Source organism: Panthera tigris, chromosome B1, assembly GCF_018350195.1.
Source record: "Panthera tigris isolate Pti1 chromosome B1, P.tigris_Pti1_mat1.1, whole genome shotgun sequence".
Classification (NCBI taxonomy): domain Eukaryota; kingdom Metazoa; phylum Chordata; class Mammalia; order Carnivora; family Felidae; genus Panthera; species Panthera tigris.
Genome location: NC_056663.1, coordinates 100828356 through 100849674, shown reverse-complemented (window position 1 = coordinate 100849674; position 21319 = coordinate 100828356). Strand labels below are relative to the sequence as shown.

The following is a 21319-nucleotide window of genomic DNA, read 5'->3' as shown; positions in this document are numbered from 1 at the left end:
TGATAAGTGAGTTACTGAATTACATAAAGTAGGAGAATTAAAACAGATGGTAAGTCAGGTGATTTTGCTTGAGCATATAAATGTATGATTTTCTTTCTTTAGAATACCTAGAGTACTTAGGCATATCCAGTTTATCTAGTTGCCTTAGTAGATTGTATCATAGTAGCCCTTTATGCTTAATTTTTTTTTTATTATAGTTTGCTTCAAAGAGACAAATATGTTGCTCTTTAGAAACAGTTCGCTTTGATTATTCCTAAGTTTAGGCTACCTATTGCATCGCAATGAGTGTAAGAGTGTGGTGTGTAACATGGTCTAATGTAATGTTATTTGTAATAAGGCTGTCTCTACCACTGTTTTGGTTTTTAACTTACCATAATTCTACTCTTGTCAAAGGAACTTTCATATTTAAAGTTTTTTTTCCCAGAGACAGCAGATGAAAAAAGTAGTTGGTTGTCCCAATACTAAAAATTTGAGAACCAGTGGTATACCTTATTATGTAGTATGTTTTTGTTGTTATGTTCCTGGAAGTTGAAGCTTTCTATTGTGAGAGAATTCACATCGTTTTATGGGAGAACTCATCGTCTTGAGAGTTCTTTTTTTAATAGGCTAAAAAAAAAAAAAGAGAGGGTGAGCATTTGGAATTTCTTTCTTTTTTTAATGTTTATTTATTTTTGAGAGAGACACTGTGAGTCGGGGAGAGGCAGAGAGAGAGGGAGACACAGAATCCAAGCAGGCTCCAGGCTCTGAGCTGTCAGCACAGAGCCTGATGCAGGGGTTGAACCCACAAACCTTGAGATCATGACCTGAGCCGAAGTTGGATGCTCAACTGACTGAGCCCCCAGGCACCACCCCCCTCCCCCGACTTTTTTTTAGCGTTTATTGGAATTTCTATTCCTTGGACTTTACACCTGCTTCAAGGGACATCTCTGGCCTCATCTTCTGAATTGTTGCAATCATAACAATTTATTGGGCATTAGCAGTCAACTTCTGTTTGGGCATAGACTCATGAGTAGTAGACTATTCTCAATAGTCTTCTCTTTATTGAGTTCAGATCTGTTAGAACAATTAATCTAAGGTTTTTCATCCTATTGCCTTTGTCTTAATATTATTAATTAAAGCCCTAAATTTGATGCATTAAATTTCCTTTTTTTAATTTTTAATTTTAATTCCAGTATAGTTTGCAGTATTATATTAGTTTCAGATGTACAATATAGTGATTCAGCAATTCCATATATCACCCATTGCTCAACAGGACGATTGTCCTCCTTAATCCCCATCACCTATTTCACCCATCCCTCTGGTAATCATCAGTTGTTCTCTATATTTAAAAGTCTGTTTTTTAGCTTGTCTCCCTCTTTCTCACCCTCTCACTCTATTTTTTTTTCCTTTGCTCATTTGTTTTGTTTCTTAAATTCAAGGGGTAAGTGAAATAATATGGTATTTGTCTTTCTCTTACTGACTTATTTTACTTAGTATTATATTTTGTAGCTCCATCCATGTCATTGCAAATGGCAAGTTCTCATTCTTTTTATGGCTGAATAATATTCCATTGTGTATTAATACCACATCTTCTTTATCCACTCGTTTATTGATGGACACTTGGGCTACTTCCATAATTTGGCTATTGTAAATAATGCTACTGTAAACATAGGGGTGCATACATACCTTTGAATGAGTATTTTTGTATTTTTTTGGTAAATACCCAGTAGTGTGATTGATGGATTGTAGGGTAGTTCTGTTTTTAACTTTTTGAGGAACCTCCACAGTGACTGCACCAGTTTGCATTCCCACCAGCATAAGGCATGAGGGTTCCTTTTTCTCCACATCCACACCAACGCTTGTTGTTTCTTGTGTTTTTTATTTTAGCCAGTCTGACCAGTGGGAGGTGATATCTCATTGTAGTTTTGATTTGCATTTTCCTCATGATAAGTAATGTTGAGCATCTTTTATGTGTCTGTTGGCAATCTGTATACCTTCTTTGGAGAAATGTATGTTCATGTCTTTTGCCCATTTTTAGTTGGATTATTTGTGTTTTGGATGTTGAGATATATCAGTTCTTCTTATGTTTTGGATAGTAACCCTTTATAGGATATGTCATTGAAAGTATCTTCTCCCATTTAGTAGGATTGCCTTTTAGTTTTATTAATTATTTAGTTTGCTATGCAAAAGCTTTTTATTTTGATGTATTCCCAATAGGTTTGTGTTTTTTTTCCCCTTGCCTTAGGAGACATATCTAGAAAAATGCTTCCTTGGCCAATGTCAGAGAAATTACTGCCTGTGCTCTCTCCTAGGGTTTTTATGGTTTCACATCTCACATTTAGGTTTTTAATTCATTTTTGAATTTATTTTTGTGTATGGTGTAAGTTTCATTCTTTTGCATGTGCATTTCAGTTAAGAATTTAAGAGTACTCCCTTTTAGTTTTGTAATTGGAATGGATTGTATCAAATTTAAAAATCATATGTATATTAAAGAATTAATTTTACTTGTTTTTTTTCAGGCACCCATCAATTATTTTTATTGATGAGCTGGATGCACTTTGTCCTAAAAGAGAAGGGGCTCAGAATGAAGTGGAAAAAAGAGTGGTAGCATCACTGTTAACACTGATGGATGGTATTGGTTCAGTAAGTATAGCACCAGTATTGATTCTGTGTAGGAAAGGGTTGCCTCTTAATAATATGTATGTAGTAGCAAAAACTAACAAATATGTCTGAGTTTTGGGGTATTCTAGGATAGGGAAAAATATTAGCCATAAAAACTAGAGGAAAGACCCCTAAAATAATTTTCTTCAGCAGAAATCTTAGTAACTTCTAGGATAGTATACCTGCACTGTATACTTTTTTACCGTATAAAATAATATACAATGATGGATTTCTTTTATAATAAATGATTTAACTTAAAAACCGGAAGCGGGGTGCCTGGGTGGCTCAGTCGGTTAAGCCTGTGACTTTGGCTCAGGTCATGATCTCACTGGTCACGTGTTCAAGCACTACGTTGGGCTCTGTGCTGACAGCTCAGAGCCTGGAGCCTGTTTTGGATTCTGTCTCCCTCTCTGTCTCTGCCCTGCCCCGCCCCCACTCGTGCTCTGTCTGTCTTTTTCAAAAATAAATAAACAGGGGCGCCTGGGTGGCTCAGTCGGTTGAGCATCCGACTTCGGCTCAGGTCATGATCTCATGGTCTGTGAGTTCCAGCCCCACGTCGGGCTCTGTGCTGATGGCTCAGAGCCTGGAGCCTGTTTCAGATTCTGTGTCTCCCTCTCTCTCTGACCCTCCCCCGTTCATGCTCTGTCTCTCTCTGTCTCAAAAATAAATAAACATTAAAAAAAATTTTTTTTAATAAATAAATAAATAAACATTGAAAAAAATTATTTTAATAAAATAAAAAACCAGAAACAAAAATCAGTAAAGAAGATTTAGATATATTTTAGAGGATTTTACTAAGAAATTTCATGATTAAGTCTTGAATACTCATGTACAAATTGATTCTTTTAGGGCTTTAAGTTTGACAGTTGAAAGGAAATAAAGAATAATGGAAAAATATGTTTGTGCAACATTTAAATTTTTTTTAATTAAAAAAATTTTTTTATGTTTATTTTTGAAGAGAGAGAGAGAGAGAGAGAGAGAGAGAGAGAGAACGCAAGCTGGGGAGGTCAGAGAGAGGGAGAGAAAAACCCCAAGCAGGCTCTGTGCTTTCAGTGTGGAGCTGGACATGGGGCTTGAACTCGTGGATTGTGAGATCATGCTCTGAACCGAAACCAAGAGTCAGACACTTAACCAACTGAGCCACCCAGGTGCCCCTGTTTGTGCAGGGTTTAAAAAGAAGCTACCCATGATAGATTCTCTATAGATTCTCTCTATAGATTTTCTGATAGGGCATACACTTGCAAATTAATAAAGACTGTGCTGCTTGTGAAAGGAAGATCCATAGATGTAGAAGCAGGAATGAAGAAAAATTCTTTCAGACTCCTGACAGCCATTTACCAGAAGAATACATTTCTTATGCAGGATTTTTACATAAATAACTCGTTTTGTAGAGTCATGTTAGAACCAAAAGAAATTTTAGAAATCATGTAGTCCCAAGTCCTCCTTTTGCACATTGCAAAACTGGACTGTTAGAACTTTTTGGTTTTTACTACTTGTTGGTAAAAACTAAACATGTGAAAATAATGTGAAGGTTGGGTTTTAAGTGTCTGTTATTTGCTAACATGCGTTACAATTTTAAGAGTAACAGAGAAGAGTTGAACCTGGAGGAAGCTGGATGACCACCTCGTTCTCAGTCTAGGTGCAATAACTAGGTGTGATCATCCCAGGTTTGGTTCTCCATCTTTAAAATTGGAGAGTTCAGTGATGTTAGTATGTTGGAGGTGGCAGGGCTCTGAGGACTGACTCACAATAGCAACACTCATGAGAGACATACATAAACTGGGATGCCAGTTTGTCTATTTACAATAAGAATATCATCATTAAGCCAACCAAATATCTTTGTTTATGGTTGAATCTTTTCATCTTGAAGACAAATATGTATGGAGAGCTGTATTATAATTAGAAGAGTTTTTGGGTAGTATAAAATCGTATGGAAGGCTTTGTGTTGGAGGATCTTAATTACTATGTCATTCTGCTTTCTCTGCTGCTAGGGTAAGTCTACTCTGGACTGGTGTTCTTGTCTATGGGCAGGACTGGAAGCATCTGACACTGATGTTTTAGTGTGAAAATGCTTAAGGGCCTGTATTTATCTTCTAGATTCATAATTCATAGATTTTATTGTAATCCATGCATTTTCTGTTGGCACATCCAGTACAATTGAACAGGTTGAGTTTTCTTACTTTCAATCACGTTTCAGTTAAACTTGTATTACACTGTATCATCAGAATAGAATGTTGGATAACCTCACAGGTGGCTGATCATTATGTTAGTTTTTTATAATTTGTTGTTTTAAATTTCATTCCTGGGCCCCTGGGTGGCTCAGTTGGTTAAACATCTGACATCGGGTCAGTTATGATCTCATGGTTCATAGGTTTGAGCCCTGTGTTGGGCTCTGTGCTGGCAGCTCAGAGTCTGGAGCCTGCTTTGGATTCTGTTTCCCTCTCTCCCTGCCCCTCCATTCATGAAGATGGTGAAGCTTAGATGCTAAAAATGGGAGAGACATCACTTACTATAGTTGGAAAGGTAATTATTGGAAAACTTTCTAGGTGAGGGAGTATTTAGGCTGAACTTAGGAAGATATGGGATGAGTAATAAAAGTGTAACAGGTAGGACTGAGCAGCCTGGACAGTTAGATTCATCTGATCTACAGAGCCAGTGCCAATATGTTTATTACTTTTATAAGTAATGATATTTATTCTCATTTTGTTAGGAAGGAAGTGAAGGACAAGTGTTGGTCCTTGGGGCCACAAATCGCCCTCATGCCTTAGATGCTGCACTTCGAAGACCTGGACGATTTGATAAAGAGATTGAGATTGGAGTTCCTAATGCTGAGGATCGGCTAGATATCCTCCAGAAACTTCTTCGAACTGTACCCCATTTGCTCACTGAAGCTGAGCTGCTACAGTTGGCAAATAGTGCTCATGGGTACGTTGGAGCAGACTTGAAAGCTTTGTGTAATGAAGCAGGTGAGTGTGCTTTGCTACTGTGAGTCTGTATTGATGGGCTTCATAAAGCTGGTTTATTTACATGCTGATAATTTACGTCATATATCTTAATGGAAATAGGTAATCATTTCTAATTATATATATATTGAAAACTAGATAAGTCAGAAAACTGTTGAAAACAAATAAAAATCATGCTTAATCTTCTAAAGGTAACCACTATTACAGCATACATCCTTTTATACTTTTCCTAAGTACACATGTACACACACACACAGTATCAGATGCATTAATGGCAGTTTTGATGATGACAATATTTATTGATATTGTGCTGTGAAAATTAGGGAGAAGTGCCTACAGGAGGATCAGAATTTTCCTTATGGTGAAGCTTTGTATTTCTTGAATTGCCAAAAAAGTACTTAGCAAAACCTGGAATTCTGTGCCTCAGAGTATGTGATGGTGATATTTAAGTCTGAAAATGTATAAGGGCTGTTATTAATCAGTTGAGTCTTTGACTCTAAGAACTTCACCATGGCATAACTGTATTTACTTTGAAAGCCCTTAAGACCTTTTGACATTTGTGTAATTTTTCAGAGTAATTTTAACTATGAAAAATATTCAAATCAGGGCAGTTTTTATAAGGTATTGAAATAAGAATATATTGAGAAAATATGTAATAGTTTTTTATTGCTTTTGTTTGTTTATTTTTTGGTCTCAAGAGGTTGTGTTTATTTTCTGGTAACCTCGAAAAGCTGGGCATATACCTCAAAGCATCTCTGGTGTGCCAGTAATCTTAGGTTCCTTAAATTTATTCCCGTTTCTTGTGCGGGCATATGTTTTCTAGGTCCTTTTATACTTTAGAAGGAATTTTTTCATTTGTTGTACTCTCTCATTCCAGTTTGTGACTGATCCAACGTTTTCAAAAGGCGTTTTAAAGAAAGTTTAGCCCGTTTACATACTAATGAAAGAAATTAAATTTTTAGTTGGAACTTTAGTTAGAGTTTTAGTATAGAAATATGGTAACTTTTACTTTCACATTATTGATTCACACTTAAATCTAAGGTATTAGGCTTTTAAGACCCTTCCATTAGTCCTTTTATCTTTCTAATCTTGCTCAATATTGCAGGGAAGAGAATATAGAACAAAACAGGTTGGAAAAGAAAACTTGGAAGAGTTATTTAGGGGTCCTTGAATATCTTACTTTTGGTGGAGAAAATCAGCTTTTATTCTATTTGATCATTGTCACAATTTCCATGATAGAGGATGCACAACTGGGGGAGACTAAACATTCTTTTGGTACATTATGGTCTAGGACAGATCCCTTTCTATCTAGTTTCTTGTGCTTCACAAGAAATGGTGGGTGTAATCATGGAAGTGAATTCCCTAGTGATCAAGAAGCAGAAGTGTCAGTGTGGATAACTTTGCTTCCTTTATTCTATTAGGTTATAATGAAGAGTCTGAATTACTATGTAGGCATTGCTTTGGACTTTCCCATCTCGACGAGGATTCATTCTTCAGTATCTTTTATCAAGCATTTTTTTTGACTTTCTAATACATTCATGCATTCTAGAAGGTTCTGGGATTCTTGTTGTCCAGAAACACACAATATGATAAAGGAAAGGGATTTGTGAACAACTACTTAACACAGTGGGATATGTACTCCTAAAACTTTGGAGAATGTAGTAACTTCTGTGGGGAAAGGAATGCTGTGGTTATATGATTTCAGTTTTAATTTCACAAGTTAGAATAGTCCAGAAATTAAGTTGTGTCCTGAGACATTAAAGGGAATTGTGATAATGTAATTTACATACATACAGATGTAAAAAGGACCATCTGCTTTTGTAGGCTGTGTGGTACCCCAAGAACTTCAGGAAAATGACAAGAAGATTTGAGAGATCTGACGTTACATTTAAATGAAATGTAGGTTTCATACATTTAAATGAAAAAGTTGTGAAAGGGTCAGAAGGTGGGATAGAGAGGGGCCTCCAGCCTGAAGTTATGTACATATGTATGTATGTATGTATGTATGTGGGACATATGTGGTACATACAAACAGTAAATAAATATTAACTTCTGTTAATGTGACTTAATAGTAATTTCAAATTGTAAGTATTGATCTTTTTCCCTCCAATCTAGCAATGAATCGGTTTATGAGAAAGTAATTTTTAAAAGATTAGCATTATAATTAGAGTGTAGGGAAAATATGTGGTTTTGTGTATACTGCCTTAAATACTAGTGTATGTTGTGTTATGTAGCATCATTCCTTACCTAGCAGAATAAGGTTTAAGAACAGTGTACTAGAATGTTTTTGCAACGTGTTTTTCTAAAGAGGCAGGGGATATAGTAGAAAATGGATTTTGAGGGTTGGACAGACTTTGGTCAGGTTCTTTGCCTTATCTGAGTCTTAGTTTTCCCCATTTGTAGATTGAGGGGGTTGTGGTAGATGGTATCTAAATGCCCTTGTAAATATGACATTCCCGAGGTAAAAGGGAAAACAAGAAAGAAATGGGGGTGGGGTGGGATGGACCAACAAAAGGATAGGAAGGATTAGAAAAAGGAAGGGGGAAAATAATAAAGAAATAACCAAGTTACTCACTAAATATGGCCTGGCCTCATTAACTGCTTTCTTCATACATCTGTCTGGCCTTTCTGCCCTTCATTGTCTTCTCTTTTGTACCTGTTTGTCTGAATAACTGAAACTTAAGTGATTAGTTGGGGCTTTCTCCGATGGTGTTCTTAGAAATAATGACACAAAGCAGACTAAGGTCAGTTGTGAAGTTAACTGTATTTTCTCATTGAAACAGTTTTATAATTTCTGACTATGGATTTGGCATGAGTAAATTATAAATTTGGCTAATAGTACAACTCAGAAGGAAAGATAAAACAACTGTAAAACTCAGCGTTAAAAATAGTAGAATTATACTCCAAGTGCTATAGAATAGGCATAAATGTATCCCACATATTGAACACCCAGGGGTATTCCCATATATTACAATGTGTACATTGAGCATAGGAAGAATAAACCCAGCTGTATGGTAAATTTGAACTACTTAGTTATAAATAAAAAGAATTGAACACTTAATGTATCCTCCCTAAATTTAGAGGTTATTAGAAAATAATTTGAATGGGTTTCAGTCTTTTAAAATGAATACTACCTAGGGAAGTTTGAACTGCTTTTTTTTTTTTTTTTTTTTTTTTTCTTCAAACATGTAGTTTCCTTGGGCAAATAGAAGCAGTTGCAATCATTACATTGATCTTAGAATTATACACAAAGTGGGGCAACCAGGTGGCTCAGTCAGTTAAGTGACCGACTTTGGCTCAGGTCATGATCTCGCAATTTGTGAGTTCAAGCCCCGCGTCAGGCTCTGTGCTGGCACCTCAGAGCCTGGAGCCTGCTTTGGATTCTGTGTCTCCCTCTCCTTTTCATGCTCTCTCTCTCTCTCTCTCTCTCTCTCTCTCTCAAAAATAAATACAGGTTAAAAAAAATTAAAAAAAAATTATACACAAAGTTAGAATCACTGTTTTTATATAAAAAATTGTATTTAATGTTTATTTTTGAGAGAGAGAGAGAGAGAGAGAGCATGAGTGGGAGAGGGGCAGAGAGAGAGCGAGACACAGAATTCGAAGCAGGCTCCAGGCTCTGAGGTGTCAGCACAGAGCCTCACCCGGGGCTCAAACCCATGAACTGTGAGATTTTGACCTGAGCTGAAGTCAGATGCCCAACCGACTGAGCTATCCAGGTACCCCCTAGAATCACTGTTTTTTTAAAAAAGAATCAAGATAATACCTTAATATTTGGAGGTAGTGTTAATAATTGCTGGTACATAGTAAGTGCTCAGTAAGTATTTGATCTGATAAGAGTATGTGAAAGCTGGGAGACTTAATGAGAGTTAATCACCACCCCACTCCCCTTGAGTAATAAAAATGTTTATTAACCTGATAGTTGAATCAGTTTTGTTTTTAAACACCTGTGAGATTCATCTCCCCGTCTCCTCTATTGCCTTCAGAAATCCCTGTCTGTGCTGAGGAAACAACTCCATGTGGTTATTGCTACCTTTATAAGTAGCAGTAAACAAAGTGTTCTGTGAATCCTTAAATAACTGCTGCTATTTTCTTAAAAATTCCAGTCCATTTTTGACTTCCCACTGACAAGCTTTCTTAGCTGTGGCTCTGGCTATGGACTTTATATTTTATTTAAAACCTGTGCTTTTCAGGAGGCATTTTCATTATTTACCAGTTGTACTATGCTTAAGTGGACAGCTTGAGAATGTCCACTGGCATAGCTGGGAAGTAAGGCACTTTAACTTCCAGATTTGTGAGAACAGTGAGAGAGTCTAGCTCCAGGAGATGTATTCATGAGTACATAGTTAATTTTGTCTCTTTCTATTATGTATTCTTTTCCATGAAATCCATATACATTTCATATGTCCCCACTTCAGGACGGATCACTTGGAGCAGAGGTTCTCAGATTTTATTATATATCAAAATCACTTGGAGAACTCAGTAAAAATTGGTGGGTGTGCCCCACTCCCAGAGTTTCTGATTCAGTCCTGGCCAGTGCCTGTGAATTCTCACAAGTTCCCAGCTGATGCTGTTGGTCTGGGGACTACATTTTAAAAGCCTCTGACTTAGGACATTGGTTCTTAAGCCTCATTATGCATCAGGTTCACCTGGGGAGCTACACACACACATTCCCTCTCCACATTTAATTAAGGGAAGTAGAGAACTGGAGCCAGTATTTATGTTTCCCAACTGATTTTGAAGCAGCCAGTTTTGTAGTTGCCTGTGAGCAAGTATTCTGAATCATTTAGGCCAGTGGTTCTCCACTTTAAACCTGTGTAAGAATCATGTGTAGAGTTTGTTAAAACACACTTCTGGGCCCTATCCTACTAGTTCATTAGGTCCAGGTGGGACCCAAGAATTTGCATTTCTATCAAGTTGTAGGTGATATCATTGCTGTGAGTCCAAGGGCTACCATTTGAGAAGCACTGATCTTAATCCACCAACTCTCTGACTTTTTGAGATTCTCTGTAACTGGTTAAATAACTGGATAAATTTAGAGACTGTAAATCTCTGACTACCTCTGATGGTGTTGGATTTTTCCCACAGTTTTTATATGATAGTAACGTACTATTCCAAACTGTATCAATAACTCTCACTCTAGGAGAAAATAAGTGTCCAAATTTGTCTTGTAGGTATGTATAATGGTTCTGAATAAAACTTAAAAATGACAATTCTGAAAGATAGAAAAGTGACAAATAAGGAAACAGTTAAGAATTAACAGTTAAGAATACAAATAAAAATACGTATGTTTTTCCTAGAATGTTTGCTTGCTTAAGATTTGTGGACCTGTGTATTTGCGTTTTTTGGGCATTGGCTGTCTGATGGTTTTCCTTCTTCCTGGACTGCCTTCTAGTCAGGGAATCCTTGCCAATTTTAACAAAGAGTGGTGCACAGATGTCTAATAATAGCATACATTAAAATGATTTGGAATTTCATGTAACCTAAGTGGATTATGTTTCCCACTGTTTTTGTAATCTAAAGGTTATTGTTTGTGGGATGTTGTTAATACAAAAGATCTAAGTCCCTATAGAATATTGAGATGTGCATACTTTTCCAGGATAGGTTTATAAGCTATTCCATAGTTTGTAAGAGTGATACTGCATCTTCTAAAATATGTTTATCTTAATTGTTCTACTCTTTTACTCCAGTGTTATTAAATATTTTCTATATCTTTTAACTTTGTCTCCATAATGAATATGAAAGTTGGAAATACTACAGTAGTGTTGCTTTCAACACTTCAATCTTTTATCTGAGCAGATATAATGTTTAATGTTGAGGACTGGGTGTGAAACTTATTTTCAAATGTTATATATATTTTTTATAATTAATTTTTGAGCTAGAGTGTGGTTTGATATGTTGTGACTTGTCTAAAAGCCTAATGTTTTGTAGCTCACCTTTTTAAGCAAAGAGCAGCTGCATTTTGAAATGTTTTATCTCAAGTGGACAAGTTGTTTACAAGCTCAACTCTGACACATCCTGACATTTAATGTCTATGTTTGTATTTTTCCTAGGATTAGGCTGCCTTTCTAATTAATTAGTTGCATTAGCCTTTTATTAATTCCCTCAAAATTTACAGTGTTTTAAATTAACAACATAGATCAGCATACCACACTTTTTTGGAAAACATGAAATGTTAATTGTGTAGCAGAGACATGAATTATATAAACTCTGCTGAATGTTAGAAGATGCTTAGCAACAATGTTTTCCAAATATAGGGATTTATTATAAACTTGTCCTTCTATGGCTGCCTGTGCCATTTCAGGAGAGTGAATATAAATAGAGCTTGATTTCTTCAAGAAGTGAACTCAGTCATTTTGTTTACAGTGAAAGGAAGTACTTGCTTCACATTCTAAGAATTTATCTTTAGCATCCATGTTGATTACATATCATTTCAACATGTTCATACCAAATATTTGGGCCTTGATAAGATAATATCACAGGAAGAATTAAAACTCTCATTTAAACAATGATTTTGTCATTATTACACTTAAGTAGGTCTAGTAATAACACTGAGTCTAATTACTATAACATAACTTTTCTTGAGATGGAAAATTTTATCTGTCTTGTACCAGAGTTCTGAGATACTTATATCTATTACTCCCCTCTCCTACCCTTCACTAGCTTATTTCAACAGCAATTTATGGAGGATCTGCTACGCACCAAGTATGTAACAGTCCAGCTCTTATAAAAGGATTTTTCTCAAATTTTCCACCATTTTTTGAATTCTGCCAATGTTGTCTAAGTTAGAATAAAAATATTGATTGTGCAAAAATTTAGTAGTTTTAAATAAAGTCCAGGGAGCTAATAGGGTTTTGTGGAAAGCTTGTGGTGAGTTGTAGATTCAGATGCTACACTACCCATTTAATTTCTTGAATTGTTTTCTCACCTGCTAACCAGGATATATTTTTTTTAAGTGTTCTTATGAGGTTTAAAAATGTGGTCTGGCTGCCGTAGTTATGATTTTACAGACCCTTGGTTAAGTGTTGCTTTCTCTCTTTAAAAAAAAAAAAAAAAACAAACAACTCATATTTTGTGTGTGTGCATTTCTCTGATAGAAGATTATTTGGGTTTTAGCAATACTGGTGTTTTATGAAATATTCTTGGTTATCCTAATACAAGAGATGTTAGGGAAATCTGGCAGAATCCTTTACCTTGAAAGAGAAGTAGTTTTTCCTGAATTTGGATCAGTAAATGTCTTGCCCATCAATAACAAATGTAAACTAGAGGGGCGCCTGGGAAGCTCAGTCAGTTAAGCATCCTACTTCAGCTCAGGTCATGATCTTGTGGTTCGTGGGTTCGAGCAGCTCTGTGCTGACAGCTCAGAGCCTGGAGCCTGTTTCAGATTCTGTGTCTCCCTCTCTCTCTGCCCCTCCCTGCTCATGCTCTGTTTCTCTCTCTCAAAATAAATAAACATTAAAAAAAAAAAAAAAAAAAAAAAAGAAATGTAAACTAGAGATAGTGTGTTAGAGCTTGTTTTGGGTCCCCTCCCTGCCAGATTTCCTTGCTGAATTTGGGAGCTTTCATATCATACATAGGCAGAGTCACAATCTCTTCCCTCCCCTCCCTGCCCAGCGTGTGAGTCTGCTGCAGGCCAGTAGTAGAGCAACAAAATTAAGTCGATGTACTGTATATTACAATTATCATTATCATTAATGCATTTTGTAATGGATCATGTCTTTATTATTGTAGCTGGATAAATAAGTAATTATGCGGTACAAAATCTCATGAAACAATGAATTTTCTCTTATGTTTTGTAATTCTGATATTTAATGATAGTTTTACTTGTGATGCTGGGAAAAACTGCATAAATACTGTGGATTTTATATAAAAGATGGATTTTTTTGTTGTTGGTCAGTGAATTGAATATCTTAATATTACTTTTGCTTTTTATTTGAAAGGACTGGAGCTGAATGGTTTGTTTCAGAAAAACAGGTGGTAGTTTTGATTCTATTTAAATTCTCAGTGATGTATACCAAATACTTCACTAGTGGAAAGTTTTCTTAATTGTCTTGCCAAGAGTATAAAAGTAGGAAACTTGAGGAAAGTTTTTCTTCCTAATTAAAGCAATCACAAAAGTGAAATAAGTCTATCTAAATAAGATATTTCTAAGAGTTATTATTTATTTATTTTACTCTTTCTTTGTCAGATCCTGTAAGCTTGATTTTCAAAATTTATTCAGAATTTGAGCTTTAAAAAAAAAACAAAACAGCTGTTTCCATTGCTCTTATCTGGACTATTGTGATATCATCTCCTGCTCACTGGGTCCTCCATCCTTTGTTATATTTACATTGTCTGAGGTGCAGGACTTGAATTGTAGGTTTTGGAGATGAAGAGAGCCTTGGTTAGATTTGGGAGTTGTCAGCAATTAGATGGTGACTGAAGCCATTGAAATGAATGAAATCGCTTAGAGTGACTGGAGTTCATTCATTTATTTATTTATTGAGCCATACACTGCACTGGGTGCTGGGGCTGCCCCAGTGAACAAGGCAGACCTGGACCCTCTCTTCTTAGGGCTCAAGATGCCTAAGGAAGTACTGCAGAGTAATAGGTAATTACAGTACAGTGTGTTGGGTGTTTGTGATTCATCAGGGAGGTTTTAGAATGATAATGAAGAGAGAGCAGGGACTGGCAAGTGGCTAGAGAATTGGAAAGAGAACTGAAAAAGTGTTGACTCAAATAAGGGAAGATTTCAGAGAGGAAGTAATTAGAAATAGTGTTGTATTAGTTACCAATAATCCATTGTGTCAGCCATTGTTTGAAGTGCCTTACATGTATTAATGCATGTTTTACTCACTGCATCCCTTACAAAGTTATCTTCGTTTTATAGGTGAGGAGACTTAGGTCTGAGAGCTTAAGGAACGCTCACAAGATCATACAGGAGATAAGTAGTGGAGCTAGGAACACAACAGTATTAGAGACTGACCAGAGTGACATCAGTTGCTTAGTTTCTTACCTGGGAAGTCTTCATGGCCTTAGAAGAGAGTAGTTCTAGTAGGATCCTGTTGCTAGCTCCTAGACTGCAATAAATTGAGGGGTGATTGAAAGTTGAGGGAACAGAGATAGTCCTTGTGAATTACTTTTTCAATTTTAATGTTATTATTTAGAGTTTTGTACCTTCCATAAAAAAGGGATGATATAGTAGGCCTGCCCTCTGCCTTTGCCACATCTGTGCCCTCTTTTCCTCCTCAGGTCAAAACCAGATCAGGTTATATTCCATCATTATCTTCCTGGTTCCTTCTTTCTGATCTGGGCCTTGCTCTAGTCTACCAAGCCATAGATCTTCAACTTGTCTTGGCAGAAGAATTGTACTTTAGTCAACTATCTTTTTTTTTTTTTTTTTCTTAATGTTTATTTATATTTGAAGGAGAGAGAGAGACAGAGTGTGAATGGCGAGGGGCAGAGAGAGAGGGACACATAGAATCCAAAGCAGGCTTCAGGCTCCAAGCTGTCAGCACAGAGCCCAACGTGGGGCTCAAACTCACAAGCCATGAGATCATGACCTGAGCCGAAGTTGGATGCCCAATTGACTGAGCCACCCAGGCGCCCCTCCCCCCCCTTTTTTTAAGTCAGCATTTTAATAAGCTTGGTAAGCCAAGTAAGTGAATAATTTGACACTAAAAATTTGGAACTAAAAGCTATATTTTCAGGAAAGTTTGTTAAACCTGGGACTAGTGAAGTGAATTAATCCTGACATTTTAGAACTAGACCTTCTCAGAAATCATTTAGTACATTTCCTTATTTCACGGATGAGGATAGACTATGTGATCTATCAAGGCTCAAGCAGTGAGGGAAATCTTGGCCCAGGATTCGGGTCTTGAGACCAGTGTGCCTTCTGTAGTGCCATTACATTTAAAAACAACTTTTGAAAGTGATAGTGGCCTCAGAATAGACCTGGCTTCTGCAGGCAGCTTACATTACACCAAACACTTGAAATATAAATAAAGCAAGAACCACAATACCTTCTTTGAGGGTTTTGTTTGATTTCTTTTCTATTAACAAGCAGTGAGAAATGGAACTCTCCCAGTGATATATCAAGTGATACTTATCACCTTGTCTATACCTAATATTAAGTTGAGGGAGAGTAAAGACTCCAGATAAAACAGAAATTGTCTGTAGTTTGGATATTTTGAAGAAAATATGTGTTAAAAAAGGAGACATAGATTTTGTTAAAGTTGCTTTTAGTCTTCATGTGCCTGAGAAAATTTTATGTTCAACTTTTACAATTCAAATCTGAGATCCAGATGCCATGTTTCATGTTACTCTTTCACATAATTAAATGTCTGTAGGGTAGGTGGTAATTCTGAAAAGCATTAGCCCTGTGATCAGTTTAAGTTCATTATTAGCTTCCAGTGAAGCGACTTAAATGCAGAGTCTCAAAAATAATATAATTTAGTCAGCATAGAGTATAAAATTGTTAGATTCCATATGTGTGGGGCGAGATGATGTTTGTTGATGGAATCTGGAGCAGATGGTTTTGAAGAACATGAATGTAGAATAATTGCTCTCGTCCAGAAATGATTATATCTGGACAGTGATGTGGGGCTTAAGGGGAGAACATGTTTTAGACTGGAAAGAATGTGTTGGTATTAGGATTGCCTGAAGCATTTTGACTTTTCTTCATTGTGTCTTGTTTTCCATTCTCAAAAGTTTTGAGAGCATTGGAAAATAAAATAATTAAAACAAAATGACAAATTTATTGTTTAATTAGCTACACCTGTTTTTGTCTCAAAGTTGTGTTTTTTAAGAACATAGACATATTGCTTCTGTTTTTGTTTACATTTTTAAAATTAACTTTAAACTTAGTAAGGAAAGGAAATGTCATAGATTGCTTGCCCTAAGCTATAGTCACTGATGGTGTACATGTGTCCATTTGCTCCTCTAGTTAATTGTTTACTTCTGGTTTATAAAAATACATGTGTTTTTAAAAACTTAATTTCTTGGCATAGATTCTAATATGGCCTCATTAAGAATGGTTGATGTCCAATAAACATTTTAAAAGCTGAAAAAATAATTTATATAAAATACATTTTATTTTTTCCATTTAATACTAAGTGAGATAACAGATGACCAAAGAGGTGAAGTTTTATGTAAAGTGACACCTGAGCTAGAGGCAGATCTAGGACCACAGAGAATTGGTTGCATTAATATGATAGCTCCAGGGATCTTTAATTTTTGTAAGCTCTGATATACATTTAACATTTAATTCATATAAATTCTGTTTCAACTTGGACATTATTATCAAATAGCATTTGTATAAAGTAGAGTAGCTCTATATAGAGTCTAGAATCATGCAACCTTAGATTGGGAAAGAATCTGAAGGCCTATGACAGGAATTTCTTGGATCCCTTAAGTTTTTTTTAGCTTTCGCAAATCTGTAATTTTCCATTATTCTTTTTCCATTTCTGACAGTGCTATTTTTTATCTTCTCACTATCTACAAATAAATTAATAGAGCTGGATTTAGGTTTATTTAAAACATGTTCTTTTATATTTTTAAGTGTGAACTCTTTTAAGGACAGGGATTTTGTCTTTTATTGTTCAACAGCGTCTTATAATCTCTCAGATTATACTCATTCTTGTCCAAAGGCCTTTGTTTTTTGTTGTTTTTTTAAAATGTTTATTTATTTTTGAGAGTGAGAGACACAGAGTGTGAATGAGAAGGGGCAGAAAGAGAGGGAAACACAGAATCTGAAGCAGGCTCTATGCTCTGAGCTGTCAGCACAGAGCCTGATGCAGGGCTTGAACTCATGAACCCTGAGATCATCACCTGAGCCAAAGTTGGATGCTTAACCAACTAAGCTACCCCAGCACCCCCAAAGGCCTTTGTATATGCTATTCCCTCTGCCTTTAGTACCTTTCTGCCTCTGTGGCCCCAGTTCTCATGTTACCAGTTTAATATCAAGTCATTTTTCAGGTCTAATGACTTGAAGTTGGGCACACATTTTACTCTGTCTTCGTTTGTGAAGTAAAGAATATGCTAAATGATTTCTGTGAGGGTTGTCTAACTCTTAACTGTTACTAATCCCACAAAACTGGGTTAGATGTCTCAGACATGTATTTTTGTACCATTTTGTTCTTTCCATGTCTAAGTACTTGACACAGTTTGTAGTAATTGTTATGTGTCTTCTCTATTAGATTGTTAGCACTATGAGAGGCTTATCTGCTTCTTGTTCTTGTGTACTCTCACATGTAAGAGCTCAATATATTTGTTGAATACTTTATATTTAGGAGGTACTCAGTGAATATTTTGAGTGAGTGAATAGATGAATTAATTTTGAAGAAGAGTGCCTATGAAAGAGTAACTTGTGGTCAATGCATATATATTTTCTAAGTGGCTTTATGATAGAATATTTTGATAGTTGCTTTGCTTTAGTATGAACTGTAACTGAGTTGGCAAACAGGTAATGCAGGTACAGCATAGTGCTTGTCTTATTGAGAATTGTTTGTGTTTTTTTTTAATGCTTTTAGTTTGGAGGGGCTTGGGTGACTCAGTGTTTAACTGACTTCAGCTCAGGTGATGGTCTCATAGCTCGTAGGTTTGAGCCTTGCTTCGGGCTCTGGGCTGACAGCTCAGAGCCTGGAGCCTGCTTCAGATTCTGTGTCTCTCTGCCACTACTACCCTGCTTGTACTCTGTCTCTCTCTCAGTCTCTCTCAAAAATAAATATTAAACAAAATTTAAATATTTATAAAAAAAAAAAAGGGGGGTGCCTGGGTGGCTCAGTTGGTTAAACGTACAACTGAGGTCATGATCTCACACTTTGTGAGTTCGAGCCCCACATCAGGCTCTGTGCTGACACCTCACAGCCTGGAGCCTGCTTCAGATTCTGTGTCTCCCTCTCTCTCTGCCCCTCCCCTGATCATGCTGTGTCTCTCTCTATCACTCAGAAATAATTAAAAATTAAAAAAAAAATAAAAAAAAATACTTTCAGTTTAAACATAAGGAATGCTTTTATCTCTCCTCAAGTCCTGTTCTTTACTTCTTTCTCACCCCTGCTCCCATATCAAACACCCATTTGTATAAACATATTCTGACAAATAAATACTCATTGTGAGGACTGTAAATCATATATACAATCCATATTTTGCAAAGTAGTATATTTTGCATACAAATCAACTTTTAGTAAGTCCTCGCTGATACTAAGACTGATTAAGGCTTCTGTATAAACAATTCACAGAATCTTTTTTACTGATTTACTTTGTCATCATGGTTTTAATTATTCTGATAAAGTGCTCTAAATAAAAATTATTACATTCATATTTTAGCAGTGAAATACTAAGGGGTAAAGTTCATTTTGTGTGTGTGTGTTTTGTGTATGAATAGATATATATGGTTGCTTAGATTTGAAGTTAATCACTTTATTTTTTTGAGAGAGTGCCTGCACAAGTTGGGAAGAGCAGAGGGAGCAGGAGAGAGAGAAGCTTAAGCAGGCTGCATGTCCAGCACCGAGCCCCACATGGGGCTTGATCTCATGACAGGAAGATCATGATCTGAGCTGAAATCAAGAGTTGGACAATTAACCAGCTGAACCACCCAGGCACACCTAAAGTCAGTCACTTTAGACTTAAGTTTGTAATTTCTGAAACCACCAGCTTTCAGTGTTATTTCAACCAGCTTCTATGTTGTAGCTTTATTTGTAGTTTTATTTTCCTTTTGCTTCACTTTTTACATAATCTAATTTAAAAAAGAAAACTCCTTTCTCAAATATGACATATGTACAGAAAAATGTATAAATTATAAGATCCATGAATTTTCCAAAGTGAATACACTCATGTAACCACTACTCAAGCCAGGATAGAAAGCCTTACTGGTGCCCTGGAACCACCATCAGATCTTCTCCCATACACTACTCCTCACCTCAACCCAAAAAGCAACGACTCTTCTGGCTTCTAATACCATAGATTAGTTTCGCCTTTTTGTGTTGTTTTCTTTCACTCATAATATGGTATAAGAGTTTTGTCATTTTATTCTGCTAGCAATAACTCATTTTTATTGTTGTATTCTACTATATAAATGTTACGAGTGATGATGCTGTGAATATTCTTGCATGTATCTTTAGATTTATAAAGGTACATATTTCTCCTTGCAATATACCTAGTAGTGGAATTGTTGAGTTACAGGATATGTATTTGTTCTCATTAATAAGTATTGTGAAAAGTTTTCTGTGGTGATTATATCAAATTACTCTTTCACACTAGTGTGTGAAAATTCAAGTATCATCTCATCCTTTCTGACATTTGGTGTGTTTTTAATTGCTGCATTTTCGTTTTATTTTTCTGATGACTTATGTTGATTACCTTTTTATGTATGTGTTGTCTATTTAGATATCCTCTGTGACATGCCTATTCAAATATCTATTCAATTTTTCTCTCGTGTTGCTCTTTAAAAAAAAATAATTGATTAATTGATTTGTAGGAATTCTTAGGATAATTTAGTTATGAGACCTTCAGAGATATGTGTGTGTGTGTGTGTGTGTGTGTGTGTGTGTGTGTATGTGTGTATATATATATATATTTAAAATGCCTTCCTACCTTCCACCCTAATTTTTATTTTCTTCATATAGTTTTTGGCGGAACAGAAGTTTGTAACTATTACATATTTGTTATGATATATATTTATATCATTTACATATATGATATATATATATCATTTATATATATATAAATATAACCAATCCTGTTTATCAGTACTTTCCTTTGTGGCTAGTGATTTTTGAATCCTCTTTAAGAAATCTATGTCAGTTCCACTGTCATGAATATTTTATATTATCTTCTTTCATTGTAAAGATGCTTTATTGTCTTACCTTTCACATTACCATCTATAATTGACTCACTTTTTCTATGTAGATAATAAGTTGTACCAGACCAGTTAATGAAATGACAGTCTGTCCTTCCTACTCTGCAGTGGTACCTTTGTCATAAATCAAGAATTTGAGTTTGTTTTGAATTCTCTGTTCTGTTTCCTTGATCTCTCTTTATCCTTGTGTAAAATACTGAAATGATTTTAATCACATCAGCTTTATTAAAAGCCTTAATTTCTGGAGGGTAAGTGCTCCTTTTTTTTTTCATCAAGTTTGTCTTGACTATTCTCGACCCTTTACATTTGCTTATAACTTGAAAAATGAGTTTGGTAGGCTCCCTTCACCCTAAACTGAACTTTGACTGAAAATTTTAAATCTCTAGATCAATCTGAGGAGAGTTCAAAGGTTAACTTCACAATCCATGAACATGGTAGATCTCTTCACTTATTTTAAGTCTTTAATTTCTCTCATAGTTTTTTGTGAAGTCTTGCATAAATATACATTATATTTATTCTTAGGTATTTAGGTTTTTTTAAATGCAGTTAAAAATGGCATCAAAATTTCACTTTATAATTGTTTTTTTCGCTGTTACCTAGGAAAAGTAAATTTTTGTGTATTGACTTTGTGTCTACCTGCCTTGCTAAATTCACTTATTTTAATAGTGTGTATGTAGATTCTTTGAGTTTTCTATGTATATGATGTTACATAACTTTACATGTATACAGTCTGCTGATAATGACAGTTTTATTTCATTCTTTTTAATCTCTACACTTATTATTTCTTGTTCTTGCTTTATTGCACTGGTTATGGTTTCTAACATAGTATTTAACATAAGCAGTAACAACAGTTATTCTTATCTCATTCTTTATCCTAGGG

At 35.6% G+C, this 21319-nt stretch overlaps 1 protein-coding gene across 8 annotated transcripts in view; it reads left to right on the top strand.

The window, feature by feature from the left end:
* Window positions 1-21319, top strand: part of SPATA5 (spermatogenesis associated 5) — a 364152-nt gene that overhangs the window by 13422 nt on the left and 329411 nt on the right. For all 8 annotated transcript variants that reach the window (XR_006216792.1, XM_007087586.3, XM_042983951.1 and 5 more), the window contains exons 8-9: window positions 2499-2622; window positions 5351-5606. Coding sequence is in view for 7 of the 8 variants with exons in the window: in XM_007087586.3 (XP_007087648.2) it covers window positions 2499-2622; window positions 5351-5606 (380 nt within the window). In the remaining variant the exon portion in view is untranslated. The remainder of the gene's footprint in view (window positions 1-2498; window positions 2623-5350; window positions 5607-21319) is intronic.